Source organism: Sabethes cyaneus, chromosome 2 (genome assembly GCF_943734655.1).
Source record: "Sabethes cyaneus chromosome 2, idSabCyanKW18_F2, whole genome shotgun sequence".
Taxonomy (NCBI): Eukaryota; Metazoa; Arthropoda; class Insecta; order Diptera; family Culicidae; genus Sabethes; species Sabethes cyaneus.
The window spans coordinates 35,445,318-35,461,354 of record NC_071354.1 but is presented as its reverse complement, the minus strand read 5'-3'; the positions used below and the strand labels follow the sequence as shown (position 1 = coordinate 35,461,354).

Here is a 16,037-nt window from a genome sequence, read left to right as displayed (position 1 = left end):
TTATTCCGGCCACTCCGTGCCATTCTGTAGGGACACACGGTCCAGTTACGTTATTCCGGCCGCTCTGCGCCAGTTCAAGTGATAGTCAGTCTACGAGATTTCAACTACAACTCACCAGTTAAATTTTTTGCCTTCCTGCTAAGACCTAGAATCGTTTTGTACATCGCAGTGTAAAACCTTCGGTTTTAGTGCGGGAGTATGTTGCGGCACAAAGCCGCAATATGACCGCGTTGACCTTCACATCTAGCAGAACAACAATCAGTGTACTCGGTCGAAGAGGAGACAAAGCGCTATTGTTGTTCTGGCTAGATGTAACAATAAGCTATTATCAAACGACGTACCTATAAATAGGATAATAAACGTGAGTTTTAAGTTCAGTCCGTTCGCAGCCACCGCCGCTGGCGGTGGTGTGCAAAGAGCAACACTTGTCATATATTGCACAATAATATCACAGTCCCGTTGGTAACCAGCCCCCCTTACGACGATCACGGAACAAAGTTTTTATACTGTTTAATTAGCTTTTAACATGATTTTTTGGTTAAATAGGGCAAAATGGACCACTTCCCGAAGTCTGCGCAGGATGAAACCATCACCAATCGATTTCCTGCATTTTTTTACATAAAAATAGGTATCTTGTAAGATTCCAAACCAGCGACTTCTAATTCTTGGGATTACGAGCACGTTTTTGCCCATTTTGGGTTGTCTTGTATGGTGGTGTATTCAGACAAAGCTAAAACATCTTCAAAGGATGTGTTTTATGGCGATGTCTAGAGCATTTACCACAAGAGGTACTGATATGTTTCTTATCGATTACACGTGATTGGCCTTTGGCAGTCTGTGGACGATTCCATTGATCATACTCGATTGTGGTCGTAAATTGTTGCAGAGGAACAGTTTGCTCTTGCTCTTAGCGATGTATCGTTTATGCGTACTTCTTATATATTCCGTATAGGACTTTCTCAGGTAACTTTCTTCCTAGAGAGGAGTGGTTATCAGGCTATCATGCGATGGTGTTTACTGCCGTATGCTGGAATTGAAATGTTGTTTTTCAAGCTGAAATTTTTACAATTATGTGCGGTACTCAGTTTGCACTAAGCCTCGTAAGTGCAAAATAAAACGAGCTACACCTGGCAAATGTAGTTCGTTTCAAAACAAACGTGAAAATGTGAAACATTTGGTACGGGAAGTCTACGCTTTCTTCCTTCCCCTTGTTGGTGAACGAATTGAAACAGAATTAGGTATCACTTCCTTCTGTGCGGATTTTTTTTGCTGTGCAGTTGGCTCGGCCGTTGACAAGAAAAATGTTAGATTCAAGTAATCATTATATTCCAGGATGCTTCCAAGAATTGGCAGTTTAGTATAAGATTAGATTAGGTTAGAATCCCCCTTTTTGGGTTCATAATAAAGAAGATAATGGCATTAAGCTAATAATAAGGATTTAAAGCAAGATAAGTTTTGCAATGTTATTTAATTCACAGTCCATAATCTCCCCGAAATCAAATTAGGAATGACAATTGTAGAGAAAGAAATCAAATAAATCTTAAACCGTGCGTTTTTTCAATGTTTTAGTGCTATTATTTCTGAGAGACTAATAATATGTACCAAATTGACCCATAATTGTTACACTGCAAATTTTGACCCATAATTGTGGTTTTAGGTAGATCCGCACTTCTTTCTAAATTTATGTAATTTTAAGATAAAATACTAGCTGTTATGTTTGAAATAAAAGATCAGCAGCCGAATTCCAGTGCTTTAAGAAAATTTCCCACAAATCTCTTTAAGAAAAGTATTTTCAGTATCTCTCTCTCTCTCTCTTCCAATAATTTTCTTTTCTGAAAAGAGAGAAAGAAAATTATAATGTCTACGGAAACAAAAAATGTAGTTTTTTTTGTTTTCCGCTAGATGGTTTCGAGAGCTTTTCTGTAATTTCTCCCTATTATGCGTTGAAAAAAACATCCAACTTAATTTTTTGTAACCTTTAAATTCGTCTAAAAACCATAATGTTTCATAACATTGCATTGTACATACATTGTACATTGTGTTTGAGGCGGCACAAACAAAAAACTTGGGATTTTTAAAATTTTGGAAAATTCCTAAAAAACGTTCTACCTCTTGGAAATCTTTTAAAATTTGGCAATCTTTTATCAATACATACATGCATGCGTCTCCATTTTTATCGAACGTTCGTATCGCGTAAAAGGTGACTTTCATGACAGTAAGAAATGTCAAAAAAAAAAAACAATTTAATAGATATCCTTAAAAACATGCTTTTCTAGCTAATTGGTGCAAGCCAATCAACATATCAAAAATCCAAAAACGAAAGCTCATACCGAAACCTGCAACCGGCAGTGTGTCCATTCGCATGTAAGACGGCGCGTACTCAAAATCATGCCAACAACGCACACACGCACATGCACGCGCGCCAGCATACCCGACGCAAAGAAAACCTCCTTAGCGGATGCTTGAAAACACAAACAGCAAAAGTACACGCAACAATGAACTCGCAGGTAAACATCATTCCACGAAACTGAGCTGCTGCCAGCCAGGTCAGTGCCGCTTCCGAGCGAATGATGAACCGCAATATCTGTATTCATTATTACCGTATCTCTTCCGCTGTGTTTAAAAAACGCGTAAAATCCCGCGCGTTGGATGCCCGCTTTCAAGCTTAGGTGCGTGGTGTGTTAACTATTTGACCTCGGTAAACCCTGTTCCTGCCAGCTGCAGTCAGCTGAGCTGAGAGTTTGCTGGTTACGACAAGGAGAGGAAACTCCAACCTCAGAACCTACCTTCAGTATCATATCCTCGGCTATCAGACCGGCCTTTTGTGCAGGGCCACCCGGTTTAACACTCTCGACAAACACCGGTTTGTCTCCGGAAACCTTTCGTAGGATATCGATCGATTGCAACAGAAAAAATTAAAATAAATAACGACAAGAAATTGAATGAAAATAAAAACAATTATAGGAAAACTGGTGAATTGTCAGTACAAAACAAACAACTCACCTTCATGCCATAACCGCTGGCATCCTTGTTGACAGTCAGCACCAGCGTGAGCATCGGTACCGGAACGTTCTTCGGTGAGTCGCGAGTCGGTGTCAACGTTTGCGGTCTCTGGCGGTGTGTGGCGGCGTTACCATTGAGATTGCTACTGGATGAGGTACGACTGTGATGCAACGGTGACCTGACCGGTTCGCCGAACATCGAGAGGAGCGGCATCAAGCATCATCATCATCATCATCATCAGCAGCAGCATCGATTGCAGGCGCAGAACAGGCAAATCATGCACAAGCCAAGAAGAAATGAACGGAAAAATGAAAAAGGAGAAAAAAACACACAATCAACCAAACTGAAACTATAGCCGTCTGTTGTAGCGCAAAATCGATACACACGGATGGAAAATAAATAAGTTATACTTTTGTTTATACACAGGTCAGAGTTAAGCGAAGATGATCTAACAAATAGCTTGGTGACGATGTATGTAGGCTATTTGGGCACGATTTGATGAACGATAAAAAGCTGATGTCATCAGCTCAAAGTCACTTGTTGATATCAAGGCTGTCGATTTTTATTCGTTTCACCTTACCCAGCAGAAGAGAAGATCGGCCAATCGGTGAGAAATCTATCACTAAAGTGCAATGAATACTTCAAGATAGCATCACAATTAAGATGAAATGAGTAATTAAGAGGTTTGCAATATTAGCTCTGACAGAAGGTGTGAATGTTTAGCGTGTTGATATGAGTGTAGGAGCAAATGTAGTGTCTGTATGTTCAAATGTAAGCAAATCGAACGGTAATTATATATTTGTATACATGTGACAAATGAAAAGGTGTTTTTTTATTTCTGTGAAGCCAAAAATGGATGCTTGGGTATTTCCATAGCTGGAAATGGTATAGAATTAGATTTGTATAGCATAAAAGGTCTAGTTTATAGGGTTTTGGTCTTATTAAACTATGCATAATTTCCTGTAATGCAATTCTATATGATTGACCAGTTAAACCAATTCTAATGAAATTTCGCAAATATATTCGCTGTGTCAAAACCTCCCATTTGATGTTAAAATAATTGAAGCTGGATAAATTATCTCGGAGACTATATTACCTTTCGGATGAGACTAATAGCGCATAAATCGATTTTGTCACCTCTGAGAAACATGTAATAATTTTATTACCTAGTCAAAATACGTTTTTAAGCTTTTTCAAACTATTTCTTTGTTTTCAATAAAACTTCCTAGAAAACTTAACGATAGCGATCATTTAGCACTAAGATCGCTGGAATCGGTTTTGCGGTTCCGGAGAAAATCATGTTACATAATTTTTACATTTTTGCTTATTATAGTTTTAAAACGAAACGTCGGACCACGAAACAATTCAATAGTGATAGAATTGAAATAGCTTATGTTCAATATACAGCAACATTAAAGCATTGAAAAAACCAACCATAAACAATGTTCCTGCTATGTCATCCAAAAATACAGTGACAAAATCAAAGTACTATTAATGTACAACATGTGACGTTATAATTAATATAAAACATAATTCGTGAGCATTTACTCACTAGCGTGCCTAGACGTAAGCAAAAGTTGGGCTCTCATCCTTTCAGAAGCATGTTTTAGCCTGGAAAAATGGCGGGTGCATTTACTACTTATCACAAAAAAAATACCGCCCGATTAGGTTGCACACTTCGGACTTTCGGATACAATTGGATTTAAAATTAAAAGTTTTGAATTCAAAATCTTACTTTATGTAGGACATGAAATTAGACATGAATTTGGACTAATTTGGGCTTGAAGCTTTACTTCATAGTGAACTGGAAATTGGACTCAAAATTGGATTTCAAATTGGACTTTGCTTTAGAGTAATTTGAACACGAAGTATCACTTGGAATTAGCCATGACGTCAGACAAAAAACAGAACCTTTTACGGTATGCTGCTTCGTCGTAATTGCCCATTCCCGTCCTATCCAACACATATTATTAAAAATATCAGCATTTTTATGACACACAATGTAAAACTGATTATTCCCTAATATTTTAGTTTGTTGTCTATCATACGCGATCAATCAAAGTGAGCTGAGATCTATTTAAATACTTTTTACACAGCCAAATTTCCTACGTTTTTTCGTGCGACGAAGAAGAAAATGTCGACTAATCGTTTTAATTTCCGTCATTCATAAATGAAAATAACTCACGCAAGGCATTGTCGTTATTCTATAAACTTATACTTATTCTATAAACTGTCGTTATAACCTTGCCTGACCTGTAGAAATTTTGCAGAATAACATTTGTCATGCCGTCCTACACAAATACATGCGCGTTAGCTTCGTAATCATTGCTGTGATTTTTAGTTCGGACGATGAAAAATTTTGATGGACGGATTTAAAAACGGTACGACGAATTTAAGAAATAATAAATTATATGCTTTAACAATCGCTTTTCAGTGATTTCAAAGTTCACGGATCGGAAGGTAAGTGTGTTTTAGTCAAATCAGCACAAGAACTTTTGGAGTATTCATTAAATCCATCCAACAAATGATGAAAATTAGAATGGTTTTACTTACTACGACGGGAATAAGAAATAAACCCTATTTGAAATTTTATTTGAAATTGGAAATGCATTTGACACGAAATTGGAGTTGAAATTTGATGGAAATTGGATTTGAAATTGACATTACAATTGGAATTGTTGGTGTTTCATTAGAAATAAAACTTGAAATTGGAAGTCAAATTGTACTTGAAATTAGAATTGAAATCAGTGTTATTTGAGATTTGAATTGATATTTTTCGTCACACGTTTCGCCATCTGTTCCGCTTCTTCTCTTTTCTAGTTTCGTTTCTCACTTTTGTCCAGTTTTTTCTCCCTTTCTGTAATCTTGTCGTGGCTTTTCTCATTGTCCCTTCGGGTTTCCTCTTTTTTCTCGGTTTTTATCTGTTTCAGGTCTCTTTTTATCCGTTTCCACTTTTCCTGATTTTCTTTTCTTCTTTTTCTGACAAAGTTTTCTCCTTTTATATTCCGTTTGAACCCCCCCCCCTCCCGCTCTCTCTCTCTCTATCTCTCTCTCTCTATCTCTCTCTCTCTCTCTCTCTCTCTCTCTCTCTTGGTTTCTATCGTTTTTCTTTTTTTCTACTCGCGAGAGAAACACTTTCTCTGTTGCTTTTCTTGTCCCGTTTTAGTGTTTTTTCTGAGTACAGTGGAATTTCGAATTTGGCATGGTTCGATTTTGACAACAAAAGTATCCGCAACACAAAATAATTTACTTCCAAACATATGCTTAGATATCAGTCTGTTTTCGTATACATTTTAAATGACGAAAACATATTGCCTTAAGTGTGTTCGTGAAAAAAAAGTTTGCGGTTTCGAACAATAATATTTTTATTGCCCTAGGACTACGTCTTCCCGTGGTCCCCAAAAACTTACTTGCGCCGCACGGATAGCTCTTGGCAGATTTTGTAAACATAAAAAGGTTGCAATCGTAGTTTAATAACATTTAGTCAATTTGTAACGCACGGTTTCGTTTTTTGTCTTTTTCTTCCTTCCTTCGTCTTTTTATTCCGTTTTCCTCGTTTTCGGGCCCGTTTCGACTCTTTTCTTTTTTTGGTCCTAGTTTTTGTCTTTTGTAGTTTTTTTAACTCCTTTTCTATCTCGTTTTTTATTTACGTTCTGTTATTCTTGTCATTATATCCTGCTTTTCCTTTTTTCCGTTACGTTCTGTTTTTCTTTTTCGTTTTATTGCTTTTGTCTTGCGCTTTATTTTGTTTATTTTCCTCTTCCGTTTTCCTCTTTTTTCTGCTCTCGTTTTTCTCTTTTCCTTTCCAGTTTACTCTCATCCTTTACTCGTTTTCTTCGTTTTCGTTAGGGATGTTTAAAAACTTGAATTAATCCACCTTGCGGTGTGATCTAGCCTTTTTACTGCAACTGTTTTTTTTTAATTTCTCAGGAACATCTATAAAATTAAGTTGACTATGTTTTCAAATATCAGTTCCTTATTCTTCAAAATCCTTATTTAACAGTAAAAGGCTGACAAAAACCTTAAAAATAATTTTCAATGGCCTAACTGAGTGGAGCATTAGATATGGTAAACGAAAATGAGAAATTAGTCTTTGTCTTAGTTGGCGCCCCTTCAGATAATTATTTTTGACGTAGGACTACGTCTTACGGCAAGGTTTGGGATAGGGTGTCATTCCAAAAAATGCGAGCGTCAGGGAAATGATAGGTTTTGAGCGCTAATAGTCGATAGGAAAACCTTCTACGCATCGACCCCAATATAGAATCCTATGATTTCAAAGTACGCACTATTGAAGGAAAAAGAAAATAACGAAGCATTGTCCAACTGACAATCCTCGCTTCGTGATTGGTTGCAACGTATTTTTAGAAAGAAAAGTAACATCTCCCCTTCCCAACTGGTCGAAGATTCTTTGCGACGATTGATCCAAGACCAATTTGATATCTGTGCTTGGGAAGTACGCCAGAAAGAGTGACAAAGTCTCCTCGTCCCAACAAAATTGCTTACAAACGCGATTAAACCTAGTCCAATTTGATATGATCTGCGCTTGGGAAGTTTGCCAGAGTGCCAAACCACCCCTCTTCTTCAATCGGTGTTATCGTTTAAACGTTAAATCTAGTCCAATTTGATGTCCTGAAAGTGAGACTTCATCCCCTTTCCTTTTGCCAGATTGCATCCATATACTGCAAGAATTTGTTCGGAGCTGTTGTCTTACTCGGAAACAGGGCTGAATGAATATTTGTGCATGTGACGTGACGCAGTAATTCTCAAAGCGAGGAAAATCGGCGACTCTCTTGTCGGGGAATAGTATTGAATGTTTCATTTACTGCTTTGCGTCAGTTAGTTGCCTGCAATTCTTTACATAGTTACAATAGTCAAGCTTTACATTTAGATTACTTTCTTTCGAAAATGATGGACAAGACAAGGCAGAAGGGATTTCTCAACCTGCAGTTAGTCTCAACAAATTCTGCATGTAGCATTTTGGACATGAAGAATCGTATTATTGCATGCGTGGATACATGCTACTATCACTGTAAAGAGACTTAGGTAGTCCTGCGTCCTGCATACGGTCGTGTCTTGTACACAATCCCTCTGATTTTTAGTTGGCTTTTGATTACAGGTTACGTGCGAAAATATTTATTTTTCGTTTATAGTCCACGTTTCGGTAGATATTCCTTCATTTTCAGGGTAGAACATATACAAATATTTCTTTTGTCAAGTAGATTGTGGCATTGTAATGCAGAAAGTTTGTTACTCTACAACAGATTTTACCCGGGCACGTCGAACACAAATTATATAATGTTTTTAAGATATTGCTTTTGAACATACTCGCATTTCTAAATATTATTTTTGAAAAACTATGTAATATTTCACAGTCTTTCAAATTCTGAAATATATCACGAACAAATCAACGAAACAACAAATCACGCACAAAATATTTGAATGTTTGTGATTAAATATCCATAAACTTAGCTCTCACTCGTGCGTAAGTACCAGCAGGAACTTCGTAACTGCTCGAAGAAACTATAGTTACCGTATCCGAATCAATTTATTATAATGTCAAAATTATGATAAAATTGGCCATGATGCAATTGAATTAGGAAACCGTGAAAAAATCTAACGAATAATTTTCAACCAGCGCAGAGAGAGTAATGCTACTATATCCTCCTATCCTATATGCAGTCCGGGAAAGCGCACAGGCCAGTAATCAATTTTCAGCCCCGCCATCAGTTGGCCGAGCGCGAGCGAATTTCCACGGCCAGGGATTAGCACTGTTTCGACTCTTGTTGACCTTGTTCAGCGTTTACTGTACATGTAACCGACCTCCCGCTGAGTAGTGCAAGTGCATTGCCAAAATCGGTTGCCGTTTTGTTTCATAGCGGTGCGAAAAACTTTCAACATCGATTTTAATGAGCTATTTGCGAGCGGCAGTAAATCTTCGCACACGGAATGATTTAGTCCCACATTCGATAATTGGTAAGGAAATTAGCGTTTGAAAATATTATTTCGGTTCATTGGACAAAAGCTGAGCGCAGATCTACACCCTTGTCGGTTAATTATAATAGCAGGTTATAACAAGATGCTTTACCTACTTGTAACTAAGCAAAGAATTCTCGTTCGTTATTTAGATACGCCAAATCTAATCTGACCTGTCCTAGAAAATTTATTCGAAACACGTGCTGCTCTGGTTTGCTGCAGCAAATCCTTTTCTCCACAATCAAAAGGAAAAACCGAATAAACGAGGTGAACGAGAAGAGACTTCTACCGAAAAAGTTGACACGCAACCAAGAAGGGTTATTTTCAGTATTACCATATGCTTCAAGTCGGATTTTGGAAGGATAAATTGGCGAACGTCGTTCTGCTGGTCGCCATCATCTTCCCCGATAACTAACACACTCCCACTCCCACATGTCCGGCGTTCTCCGTCAGTGGAACCGTCCGGTGCTACTGCGGACGAATGGACCCGGGGTTTAATGTCTCCGTCTTGTGCTGCCGCGCCGCTGCTCTGTTTTTATTTAGCTACATCATACGTGAATCCCGAGGGGGTGTACGGTAATAAAAATGATATAAATTTGTTTGACCTGCTTGAAACCTTTCCGGAGAAATACACATATTGTGTTTCGGACGAATGCGAAGCGAAAAGATGCGATAACAGCGTAAATTGCATCATTTATTTTTATTTAAGCGGCGGTATGTACATACTCATGAAGAAGAAATCTGTACCTACTTATGTAATTTTGCAAAAAAATAATCGTATATTATGTTCTTCTGAATTAAATACCTTTTACTAAACTAATTTATATAAACAAGTGATAGATGTGAGATGACATAAACAATTTTTAAATCTAGTGCTTTTGGCCTGTTTTAATCTATACCTATAAAAATGGATTTCTGTCTGTCTGTCCCTATGTTCCTTTTAGAATCGAAAACTGCTGAACCGATTGGCGTGAAAATTTGCATGTAGGTGTTTTTGGGGCTATGGAAGGTTCTCTCGATGGCAAAAGACCCCTCCGCCACTAAGAGAGGACGCTCCCATACAAATCTATGCCTATGAAAATGGATTTCTGTCTGCTCTATGTTCCTTATAGAATCGAAAACTATTGAACCGATCGGCGTGAAAATTTGCATATAGGGGTTTTTGGGACCAGGGAAGGTTCTTATGATGGTTAGAGACCCCTCCTCCCACTAAGAGGGGGGGCTCTCATACAAATGAAACACAAATTTCTGCATAACTCGAGAATTAATCAAGCAAATGGAACAAAATTTTACATGGGGGTGTTTTTGGAAACAAGATTTTTTTTTATGGTGAATTGAGACCCCTCCCCACTTTAGGAGGAGGGGCTCCTATACAAATGAAATACAAATTTCCTCATAACTGGAGAATTAATTAATCAAATGAAACCATATTTGGCATGTGGGTGTTTTTGGAGGCATGAAATTTTTCTATGATGAAACAGGATCCCTTACCTTTTTAGGAGGGGGGGGGGGGCGGTCTCCCATACAAATGAAATACAAATTTCCTCATAACTCGAGAAGTAATCAAGCAAATGGAACCAAATTTGGCATGTGGGGGGTTTCGGAGGTAGGAATTTTTTCAATGATGGTTTGAGACCCCTCACCCCTGTGGTAGGGGGATAAGGAGAAGGACTCTCATACAAATAAAACAGAAACTAAAACTCGAGAAATTTTAGACTCTTTCATAAAACATTAATCAATAACAAGATCACCAAAACCTATCAATAGTAACATTAGATAATTCAGCGCGAGACGGCCACAGACCGCGAGTGTTGCCGGCGACCTGCCATCGGAAGCGCCGACCACTGCGGGGGGCAAAACTCGAGATTGTGACAAAGGTCATCCGAGATTCATGATTTATATACAACACAGTTTAATTTGTGGCAATACAAAGTTTGTCGGGTCAGCTAGTAATTTATAAAAGCCTAATTTGCTAACTAACACTGCAACCAGAACAACCAGATTTTTATCGATGCAGAAACCAAAGTCTATTTGGAAGCACACACCCAAATGTCGAAACGAGCTAAGCAAAGGGTCGTTTTACTTCATATGCCGCAGTAGTAGAATACATCTTCATATGTTTGATAAATTACGAAAAGAGTCCCGGTGGTACTCAAAGCTAATGTTACGTGATACCGGACAAGAAGGGAAACGCGATGTAGCCAATATTGTTTTTCAATGAAAAGGGTATGTCTTACTCTGGAAAGAAAATTGTCGAAAATAAAGCTTTTCACGAGCTCGAAATTGTTGAACTCGTTGTTTTTGCTTACTGTGAACCTGTTGGGGACTGAAATTATGCTAGAAATTTAGATGATTTTTTTTTACTTCGCTAACTCCTAACTTTGAACTAGTGAGAAATGGAGAAACGCAGTCTACGATGCAAGGTCACCGGTCTTAATGCTCAAAATTAAGCAACACCGCATACTCCTGTCCACCCGCAACGGAAAGAGAATATTGTTTGTACTCCGTTGATGTGCTAACCGAGCGCCCGACCCGAGTACAAACACGCGCGCACACCTTTGTGTATGTGGGCCGCCCATCTGATGGGGAGAGATCATACAGTTCATTCGAGCGTAAACGATGTTACTATTTCACTATTATCGACCAATAGCCGTTGAAGGCGAAGAGGTGTGTTTTCAGATTCTAATTAAAAGAAAACGTTTTACGAGCTAATGGTGCAAATTGACTGTGCAGTCAGGTTGAGTTTATTTTTCCTCCGGTGGGCAATATATAGACCCATTGAATTTCGCCACCATTGCGCGAACCAAGCCGGATAGATACGGAGACTCTGATATAATTATGATTTAATTGGACGATGGATGGATGGATGGATAGCTGACGGTTGATATAGTTTGCGTTGAAGTTATGTAAGCTGCCTTATTTCCTTTTAACTAGCGAACGCTTGGACGGCAAGGCAATTGCGTGAAATCGCGTCCACGTCCCCGCTGTAAATATTGACGGTGCGGTTCAGGTGAGAAAATCGAGGCCCATTATCGCCTGGCGCCATCGTGACCACCGTACCAGAATGAATGGTGGGAAGGGAAAGAATGGGGCATTGTGTGCGAAGCGCCCAATGATTAAACATCAGACACATTCAGATTTTGTCGCTCGCAGTACTAACTAGGGATGTTTTATCGTTTAGCTCTGACTTTTATAGCTTGCCAAACAACAAAGGCACAATGCACCGTAAAAGGGTTGGTCAACCAAATATTATTTCCTGATAAGCAATACAGACAGATTGACGGCGATGTTATGGTTTCAGAAGTAGGCTACTGGCACACTATGCATGAACTATGCATGTTATGCTGTGGCGACACTCTCGGTGTTATTAATTAGCTTCACTTTCGGGAATGCACTCGTAAACTCTTTACGCGAACTGATTTCAACTTGAACTTGATTGATCTCCATCTCCACCATTGTTTGATATTTTGTTACTACCCAGAATCAAGTAAAATTTCATATGGCATTTATTTTTTGTTTTAAAATATAACCCAATTTCACATGCTAACCAAGACGTAATGTCAGTTCAATCAAGAAAAGCGTGAGTTCGATAATTAACAATAGTCCATTACGGAAAGGTATGTATTATGTTAGTAACAAAGTACGCGAAGACGACTAAAGGAACCTATAAACCAAAAAACCCCTGGGTTTCGGTAATCCTAATTCGCAATTTCTCTCTCATCCTGTACTTTTTAATCTCATCACTACTACCCCTTTATCATGACCGCTAATCTCCTTATTCACTTATCTCAATCACTCCTACCTCCTCCTTTTTCAAGGGCCTACCGTCGCCCCTCCCCCATTCGTACTTCCAAACGCTTGTGTTTTCATTTCAGGAATTCTCGTAATGCAAGAAGATCGAATCCTTTTTGCCCGATTTGGGTCCCCTTGTCAAAGATCGCGCTCCTTTTTTCAAGGAGCCCTCCACGTTGGTTCCCTTTTGTCAAGAAACACGTCAGCCAAGTCTTGTGGAGAACGGTCCAGTTGTTCCGGAGGAGTGTACCCCATTAGGCATACGGACGTTAGGCACAAATACGTTAGACATAATGGACGGTAGGCATAATGGACGATTTTTTTTTGTTTATAGGATACGAGACCAGTGCGATCAGCACTTAGAGCTTTTGTGGTAAATCTGAACGGACGACAGGGAATGGACGTGCGGAAGGCGTAATGCATGGTAGGCATAACGGACGTTGCATTGCATTGCATATAGCATGCGCCAGATTACATACGAATGGCTGTATCACGAATGACCGAAACTACACTGGACGGAGTAACAGATGGTGTGTATTTAATGGCAGAATCAAAATGACCGAAACATAAATGGCCGAATCACAATTTGCCGAAACACACATGGCCGAATCACGAATGAACGAATGTTATAGAAAATATTCGCGATCTTCGACTTGCTGAAATGTTGGTTATATGCTGTCCTTACTCGCTACCGCTCGCTCGAACTCAACTAAGGGATAACCCCTAGTAGTCAGTAAGCCTTATAAAATGCGTGTACCTAAATATAGGTGATTTCTGAAATTCGGCCATTTGGATTTCGGATATTTATTATTCGACCATTCGGTACCAAGTCGGTGAGTCAATGTGAGGGTCAAAACTAACAAAAGTCGGTAGACCTTGGAAAGCGAATAAACCTAAACAGATGTGATTTCTGTGGGCGAGGGGGGGATCTGCCGCCGCAATGACCGGCAACCCTCGCGGCTTGCATCCGTCTTATCAGGTATCAGCATCTTTGGCTCGAGCAGCACGTTCCTCACAATCATGTGGAAGATTTGTGCCTTGCCCATCTTGCCCGTGTCATCATTTACCTGATGAGGACGGGAAGGAAAACAGGAGGAATAGGAAGGGGTGGATGAGGAATTTGGACAAACACAAACATAGCATCCGTCTTGCTCTGAATCGTCTGTGAAAAGTCATAAAACCTTTTTCACGGAATTATACCAAAAAGTCGTGATGCCATGTTTTTCGGCCAAATGGTCCCTTATATTTTGGCCTCCCAGTTGGCCTTAAGGTACGATGCTGGCCTAATAAGCCAATCGTCGTATGTTCGAATCTCGACTGGGCGAGGCTGTTGGAGTCAATAGGATCGTAGCAACTGGCCCTGCAATTGCCCTGTACTCTAACAGCTGGCTGCGACGTCTGTCGTATAAAAATAGAAGATAAAGTTTCGATAACGGAATGTAACACCCAGGCTTTGCTTTGCTTTGGTCCCTTATATTTATGCCGATGTTTTTATGGCAAACGACGCAATGCCAAGCAGCATTATCTTTTTCTTCTTCAGCAGCATAGAGCCGGGGTGGCTCGTGCTGTTTCAAGCACTCGTCTCCAATTTCCTAGTCGTCTCAAAAGTCGCAAATCGCTTTCGACCTGGTCGAGCCATCATCCCCGTTGCCCCCCCCCCTGTTTCTGGTGCCGGTCGGGTTGTTGAAGAGGATTATTTTCGTCGCACTGTTGTCCGGCATCCTTACGACGTGTCCGGCCCACCGTAGCCTGCTAACTTTCGCTAGATGTACGATAGGAGTCTCCCCAAGCAGTGCCTGCAGCTCGTGATTCATACGCCTCCGCCACTCTCCGCTTTCAGTTTGTACTCCGCCAAATATTGTCTGCAGCACTTTCCGCTCAAACAGGGCAAGGGCGCGTATGTCCTCCATGAGCAGCGTTACGGCTTCAAGTCCATAAAAAACTACCGGTCTAATAAGGGTTTTGTACATTGTTAGCTTCGTGCTGCAGCGTATGCTTCCTGATCGTAGCGTTTTACGAAGGGCAAAATAGGCCCGATTTCCCGCTTGGATGCGCCGCTAGATCTCGAACTCCTCTACCACTTCTAGTTCGTCGCCGTCAACGGTTACCGTCCGTGGGAGGCACGCGTTTGTTTCCTTTGAGCCTCTTCCTTTCATGTATTTGGTCTTTGGCGCATTTATTTTTAGTCCAACCCTCCTAGACTCCGCTTTCAGTCTGGCGTAGATTGCCTCCGCCGTCGCAAAGTTCCTGGCAATGATATCCAAGTCAACTGCAAAGCCTAGAGAAGTTGGCTACTGTTGGTAAAAATCGTACCTCTCGTTTCGATGCCCGCTCGTCGGATCACCCCCTCAAGAGCGTCCCAGAGATGCGTACGAAACACATGACTCGATCCAGTGTAGCTCTGATCAGTCGCGTCAGTTTGTCCGGAAAACCGTATTCGTGCATTATCTGCCATAGCTTGTCTCGATCAACTGTATCGTAGCCAAGCAGTATTATGCCAAATTAATTTATGTTAAATGGCCGGCTCCGGTTCTCATTGTATTGTGACGCAGCGACTCAAGTGCGTATTCGTATAAAAGCTATATTTTGACGTAGAACTACTGTTTACTATACTGGAACTGGGTAGCACTTTGTGAAAACGAAAATAGAAGTGTAACGTTTGAATGAAAGATTTCAAATGCTAATAATAGCTACTAAACTACTGAACGAAACTGAACAATTTATATGTCGTTGGATAGATAAAATGACCAGCAACTTTATGGAGGGGGTAAGAGAGCAATTTGGAGGGTGTAAGAGGGGGGCTCCTATACAAATGAAAAACAAATTTCCTCAAAACTCTAGAACTAAACAAGCAAATGGAACCAAATTTGGCATAAGGGGGTTGCATAAGGCAGGATTTTTCCTATAACGTACTGAGACCCCTTCCCCTTTTAAGAAGGGAGGCTCCCATACAAATGGAATACAAATTTCCTCATAACTCTAGAACTAATCAAGCACATGGAACCAAATTTGGTATGTGGGGGTTTTTGGAGGAATTTTTTTTTCTATGATGTTCTGAGCCAAAACCCGTGCTAGAAAGCTCTATACGGAGATGTTCACTAGATACAGCTATTATGTAATTTCGAAACGTACCGCAAAGTTGACATGGAAAAAAATTCTAGGACAAGAGTTTTACAACATAAAAGATAAACGAAGTGAAATTTTCGTCATAAAAGGTACCATCAATAGTGAAATTTACAACACTTAGTGTCTGCAAAAACGTCTTTTGC

At 39.9% G+C, this 16,037-nt stretch overlaps 1 protein-coding gene across 3 annotated transcripts in view; it reads right to left on the bottom strand.

Moving 5' to 3' along the window:
* LOC128734505 (rho guanine nucleotide exchange factor 11) overlaps positions 1 to 16,037 on the bottom strand; it is a 168,753-nt gene that overhangs the window by 119,268 nt on the left and 33,448 nt on the right. For all 3 annotated transcript variants that reach the window (XM_053828741.1, XM_053828743.1, XM_053828742.1), the window contains 2 exons: positions 3,004 to 3,181; positions 2,787 to 2,879 (listed from right to left, as the gene is read on the bottom strand). In XM_053828741.1, the coding sequence (XP_053684716.1) occupies positions 2,787 to 2,879; positions 3,004 to 3,181 (271 nt within the window). The remainder of the gene's footprint in view (positions 1 to 2,786; positions 2,880 to 3,003; positions 3,182 to 16,037) is intronic.